The 6,738-nt window shown below is 41.6% G+C and overlaps 1 protein-coding gene across 1 annotated transcript; it reads left to right on the forward strand.

The window, feature by feature from the left end:
- Window positions 1–2,890: 2,890 nt before the first annotated feature.
- Window positions 2,891–4,399, forward strand: LOC102508897 (germ cell-less protein-like 1). The gene has a single exon (XM_014566356.1). The coding sequence runs from the start codon at window positions 2,891–2,893 to the stop codon at window positions 4,397–4,399; it is 1,509 nt and encodes a 502-aa protein (XP_014421842.1).
- Window positions 4,400–6,738: the final 2,339 nt, after the last annotated feature.

Raw genomic sequence — 6,738 nt, forward strand, 5'->3', positions numbered from 1 at the left:
ATATAGTATACAGTATAGTGACTAGAGTCAACAATACTGTATTTTATATTGGAAAGTTTCTATGAGTAGATCTTAAAAGTTCTCATCACAAGAAAAAAATGTAACTGTGTGATGATAGATGTGAACTAAACTTACTGTGGTAATCACTTTGCAATACTATTTACATATATCAAATCATTATGTTGTATGCTAAAACTAATACATTATATGTCAGTTATAAATCAACATTAAAATATTTGCCTTTTCTGGAAATTCCACGTAAGTGAAATCATACAGTATGTAGTCTTTCACATCTGGCTTCTTTCACAGGTAGGAAACATTACTGAAGAATGTTGAAGCATATCACTAATCATATGTACTAGATGCAATGACAGAGGCAAACAGAAGGTATTGATAAAGGATTACGCGGAACAAATATCAGAGTAAGTCTGACAAATTATGAAAATCAGGATAGCAGAGTAAGTCTGATCAAGAATTATGAAAAAAAAAATGTTATCAAAGTAAGCCCAATGTAACTACTAACAGGAATTGGAAAACTGCTTGTTTATTAAAAATTGGGTGATGTATAAAGACTAGCTTTAATTCCAGATAAGTAATTTCCAGAACTGAAGATCCACTATAGGTTTGCAGCCACTTTGAGTAACTTGATACATTCCAGTATTTTTTTTTTTTGCTCAGGAATAAAATTATCTAATTCATATTTATGAAAAAAAACAAAAAACCTCCTTGAAGGAAAGAAGGAAGAAGGAAGGGAGGGAGGGAGAGGAGGGAGGGAGAGATAGATAGAGGAAGGGAGGGATGGTCAAAGTAATTTGGTCACTGAATGACAAAGGATAAAATCTAACTGGAAGAGAAATATAAACAATCAGTAAGGAAAATTCTGGTTTTGACTAGGTAAAACATTAAATCTGGTCATTGGTTTTTTATTTATTTGTTATCTTGTATTCGTTTTTCACACCCTTTCCAAGCATGTATTTATTATTGGTATAAATTCTTAAACAGAGTTTTCCATTCTTTGACCTTCTTTAACCACAAAAATCACCCAGTGGAATGCAAACAACCGAGGCATGAAAGATTTTTTACAAATACAACTTGAACATCATGTATTTCTGAAGTGCATATTCACCAAGTTGCTTAAATTAGGGGAACGTTCTACCTAGGCTGGATCATGTGACCTGAGAGGGTTGCCAGTGTCAATGTTTTTATCTCTTTTTTGCTGTGTTTGATTGTTTTGCTGTATTTCCCCTTATATTGTACTTTCCTTTCCATTACAAGGTCCAGACTATCTCTGCAATACGTCACTGTTTAGCATATTATACTTGTCCATATGTTATGGAACTGGGCTCTTGGACTCTTTAATCTACAGAAACTGGTTAGATACTAGACCAAAAATTTATGCAAGCCTTTATGGGGACTTGTGCTGCAGCAGGAGGGAGTGAAAACAAGTAACAGCTTCCCTTGCTTGCTCCCTGAGGTGGAGGGCGGGGAGGAGCTTGTTTCTTTCATAGGATAAGCGTAGGGGCAGATTGATGGGTCAGGCCAGAGAGGTGGCTTAGGCTGTCTGCCCATTCCCTTGGTGGTCCTGTGTACAGGGATCATGCAAGTACTCTGCTTTTGCTCCAGGCACCTTATAAGTGGCACCTGGGTCTTGGCCTTGTTGTATCTTACTGTCCCAATTGTGCATGTATGCTGTTATTTTTAGTCCTCTTAGTTGTATTCTGGTGCTCAAGCCTGAACTAGAGATGTTTATCCAGGTAGAAGCACTCCAGTAAAGAGTCTCAGGTCCCAGCCTATGTCATGCACAGTATTTAATATTCATTTCCTCAAAAATGGAAAACCATCTACTTCCCTCCTCATTTTATTTCCCCATAAGTTTTTTACAAGCTAAGCCTGGTATCTGCTGCTGGTAATGCAGAGTCCGTGCCTGAAACATTAAAATATCTAGTGGTGAAAAAAATACAATAAAATAACACCAGCCATATTGGGAGAAATGTTTGATCAAGGCTTGATAGGAGTATAGTTGTGGTAAGATATATGTCTGCCATGGAAGTGTAAGAAAAGGTGGTCTTTGAGCCATATCTCAGACAATGAGGAATGTGCAGTTGTTTGCAAGAAACAAGGAAAGTGCCACAGGCAAAGTGCAGTGCCACAGGCAAAGTGCTCAAAATGTGCAAACAGGTGGAGTGGGAAAAAAATAAACATACACAAAGCTAAAACATATTTTGGGATCTTAAGATCTTCCCCAAAGCTCAGGGTTTGTGTGCATATAGAAAAATGGAGTTACAAGCCTCAGGCAGCTGATTTGGATGCGCGCATGCATGCACGCGCACGCTCGCACGTGCTCTCTCACACACACACACAGAGTTGAAAATGCTTCTATAACTAGAAACCGTTTTTAAAAACAAAAGTTAAAGACCAAAGCAAAGGCTTGGGAAAAAATGCCACATTTATCACAGAAAATGATTTCACAGCCTCAAGTTATGAGATGGCCTGAGTAGTTAACGAGAGAAATTAATGTGCCTAGAGGACAGAGTTGGGGCCAAGATACAATTCTCTAAAGAGGAATGATCACTAAATATTTTAGATGGGGAAGAACGAATTATGTTTTTGAAAGTAATGGGAAAAACTCGCACAAAAACTCCTCTGTTCGACCAGCAGCCTGCGTATGGAGCCCCAGAGCAGTCATCGAAGCAGGGAAAGTTACGCTGCGTGGGATCCCGGATAGGGAGTGCACTATTACCTCTGGGCGGGGCCTAGTGGGTGTGGTTTAGCGTGGCGTCCGAGATGACGTCAGAGCAGACGTCAGTTGCACCCAGCAGCCCTCTGGGCTGAGCTAGTGCCAGTGGCAGCCACGCCTGAGGAGGAAGCTTGTCCTTTATACCCCTGAGGTATGGGAGCACTAAGCAGTCGGATGCTATGGGGCAGAGGGGGGCGCGCCCCAGAGGATCCAGGTGTCGCTAGGGAGGAGGAGGAAGCTGTGGAGGCAGCTGTGGCAGTGATAGAGGAGGGGGAGGAGGAGAGTGAAGAGACCAGGCCCACCACCAGTCAGGGCAGCCACAAGCGGAAGACAGGCCCTGAAGGGCTGCTCTCAAAAGTGCCCCGCCGGAAGCGCGCTAAAGACAGTTCAGGGTCCGTTTATGAGGCACTCTTTCTGAGAGGGGAAGACAGCGATGTGCAGATCCGCGCCCTGGGGGAGGAGTGGAACTTGCACAGGATCTACTTGTGCCAGTCAGGGTACTTTGCTAGCATGTTCAGTGGTGCTTGGCGGGAGACAACCATGAATACTATAGAGTTGCAGATGCCTGACGAGAACATCGATCGTGAGGCACTGCACGAGGTTTTAGGTTCCCTGTACCTAGACACTGTGCTCATCCCACCCAGTCGAGTCGTCGCCATCCTGGCCACAGCCAGCCTGCTGCAGCTGGACGAGCTGATTCAGCAGTGTGGGGAGGTCATGAAGGAAACTGTCACTGCCCAGACCGTGTGCAGCTACTACTACTCTTCTGAGAGCTACGGACTCCAGAACATCAGGATCATGTGTCTCCAGTGGCTGCTGGACAACCTGATGACCCAGCATAGTGATGAGCTATTGCGAGAAGTCAGCCTGGATCTCATGAAAGAGCTCATCGCCTCTTCAGAGCTCTTGGTGATAGAGGTGGAGATGGATGTGTACACCACTCTGAAAAAGTGGGTGTTCCTACAGCTACACCCAACATGGAGGGGCCCCCGCAAAGCCCTATTGCCTGATGCTGACTCGTGGTTTGCCAGGTCTAGGAGAGAGTCAGAGGGCACACCTTTCCTGGAAACCGAGCAGGGCAGAGCCTTCGTGCCAGTGTTTCAGCAGCTGCGGATCGCCTACATAATCTGTGACCTGCCATCAGCCTGTGTCATTGACCAGGATGCACTGATCCCTGCCACATGGCTGACCCCAGTGTACAAAGAGCAGTGGCTTGCCCTCCTCCAGGCTGAGCAGACCAGGGAGCTCGGGCCCATGGACGTCCATGTGTCTGACCTCCAGGGGAACAGCATGCGGTGTGGGGGCCAGCTTCACAGAGACGAGCAGCGCAGCTGGCGGTGGGCTGGCTTCAACTTTGGCTGGGACCTGGTGGTGTGCTATGCCAATCGACGCATCATTTTCCGGCGCAGTGCTCTGAACAAGTCCTGCGGCCTTGGGGTCAGCTTACTCTGGCAGAGAAAGGTCGCGTTCCGCCTGCGCCTGGCCTCCTTGGACAGGGCTGGAAGAGCCATTTTCAGGAAGGACACAGAATACCAGATGCTTTCCCTGAGAAAGGATCAAGAGCTAGAAGTAGTGAACCTGGAACACCATGATATAGTTTTCCCCATATATGTGGCATGTAACTTCCTGTACCTCCCAGGAGAGGGGCATTTCCCAGAGTGAAGAACCCTGCAAAAGATCAGAGAGCTGAGAAGCTCTTCCCTGGGATCAGGGTCAGCTAACTTACTTAAGATGCCAGCTCCTTCTGTGAGACCAATTCTGTTAGAGGTTTTGTTGAACTGCAGCTTGTAATACTTGAGATTGTTTATCTACACATATAAAGAGGAAAATTTTTAAAGCTGACAAATTTTTAAGCACCCCAAACACCTCAAGAACTCATTTGTGCTGTTAATGTAGCAGCTTGTCCTTCTAGTTTACCATCTACTGACCCCGTTCATCATTTCTGTGAAGACAAAGACCAGATGACTTTAGAGGGAAACGTGGGCCTACTTGCCCTACTACTCTTCGTGAAAATCTTTTAAAACATGCATTTCCTTTAGTTTGATTAAATGAATGTTAAAGGAACAGTCTGACTTGTCTTTCAGATGGTGTGTTTAGAGCTCACTGCCTCACTCATTATCACCACCACAACTGGTATCATTTGAATTACTCACATTTCCCCATTTCCTGGCACTGAGTATAGTACTTGGTTTCCCTGGTCTCTCACTATGTGCACACCCACAATACACTGATGATATTATTTCTGTTGGTTATTCTTCACCCGAAGAATATCTTGATGATAGACTTTATTTTAAATTCCCTAGAATTTTAACCCCAGAAAGACATTTCAAACCTTATACATCTTATATTGGGGTTGAATTGGAAGTAAGCAGATTAAATTTATGAGGATATTCCTTTAATAAATATAGTTTTTCTTTAGCATACACTCATGGATTATTTATGCACCAGAAAGTAAAGTTGAAGGAAGATGATAGATTTTGCTTTTCGGAAATATTTGATGTTCAGGTAGTATTTGTAAAGACTCTTTCCTGCTAAAGAACAGAACTAGTAACCTCTGGAATGGAACACGTTTGAATTATACTGGGAAATACTTGGCATCTGGAAATGGGATCAAAAGACAAGAAGTCCAAGCTAGTAATCAAAAGGGTAAGGTAGAAAGTGTTTTTGTCAAAACCTGAGAAACACCAGTCATTATTTGAATATGTTGGTATCTTATTACTGCTAATTTGCAGACTGGCACAATCCCATTCCATACCCCAAAATCCAGATTGTTTGCATTCCACTGGGTGATTTTTGTGGTTAAAGAAGGTCAAAGAATGGAAAACTCTGTTTAAGAATTTATACCAATAATAAATACATGCTTGGAAAGGGTGTGAAAAACGAATACAAGATAACAAATAAATAAAAAAACCAATGACCAGATTTAATGTTTTACCTAGTCAAAACCAGAATTTTCCTTACTGATTGTTTATATTTCTCTTCCCAGTTAGATTTTATCCTTTGTCATTCAGTGACCAAATTACTTTTGACCATCCCTCCCTTCCTCTATCTATCTCTCCCTCCCTCTCTCCCTCCCTCCCTTCCTTCTTCCTTCTTTCCTTCAAGGAGGTTTTTTTTTTTCATAAATAATAGAATTAGATAATTTTATTACTGAGCAAAAAAAAAAAATACTGGAATGTATGCAAGTTACTCAAAAGTGGCTGCAAACCTATAGTGGATCTTCAGTTCTGGAAATTACTTAATCTGGAATTAAAGCTAGTCTTTATACATCACCCAATTTTTAATAAACAAGCAGTTTTCCAATTCCTGTTAGTAGTTACATTGGGCTTACTTTGATAACATTTTTTTTTCATAATTCTTGATCAGACTTACTCTGCTATCCTGATTTTCATAATTTGTCAGACTTACTCTGATATTTTGTTCCGCGTAATCCTTTATCAATACCTTCTGTTTGCCTCTGTCATTGCATCTAGTACATATGATTAGTGATATGCTTCAACATTCTTCAGTAATGTTTCCTACCTGTGAAAGAAGCCAGATGTGAAAGACTACATACTGTATGATTTCACTTACGTGGAATTTCCAGAAAAGGCAAATATTTTAATGTTGATTTATAACTGACATATAATGTATTAGTTTTAGCATACAACATAATGATTTGATATATGTAAATAGTATTGCAAAGTGATTACCACAGTAAGTTTAGTTCACATCTATCATCACACAGTTACATTTTTTTCTTGTGATGAGAACTTTTAAGATCTACTCATAGAAACTTTCCAATATAAAATACAGTATTGTTGACTCTAGTCACTATACTGTATACTATATCCTCAGGATTTATTTGTCTCATAAGTGGACGTTTGTACCTTTTGACCCCACCCCCACCCCCTACCAACCTTTGGCAAAAACCAATCTGTTCTCAACATCTATGAGTTAAGTTTTTTCTTTTTAAGATTCCACATATAAATGAGATCATACAGTATTTGTCTTTCCCTGTC

This window comes from Camelus ferus, chromosome X (assembly GCF_009834535.1).
Source record: "Camelus ferus isolate YT-003-E chromosome X, BCGSAC_Cfer_1.0, whole genome shotgun sequence".
Classification (NCBI taxonomy): Eukaryota; Metazoa; Chordata; class Mammalia; order Artiodactyla; family Camelidae; genus Camelus; species Camelus ferus.

What these genes read in the sequence shown, in the direction of transcription:
- LOC102508897 (XM_014566356.1), top strand. Translation starts at nt 2,891, where the DNA reads ATGGGAGCACTAAGCAGTCGGATGCTATGGGGCAGAGGGGGGCGCGCC.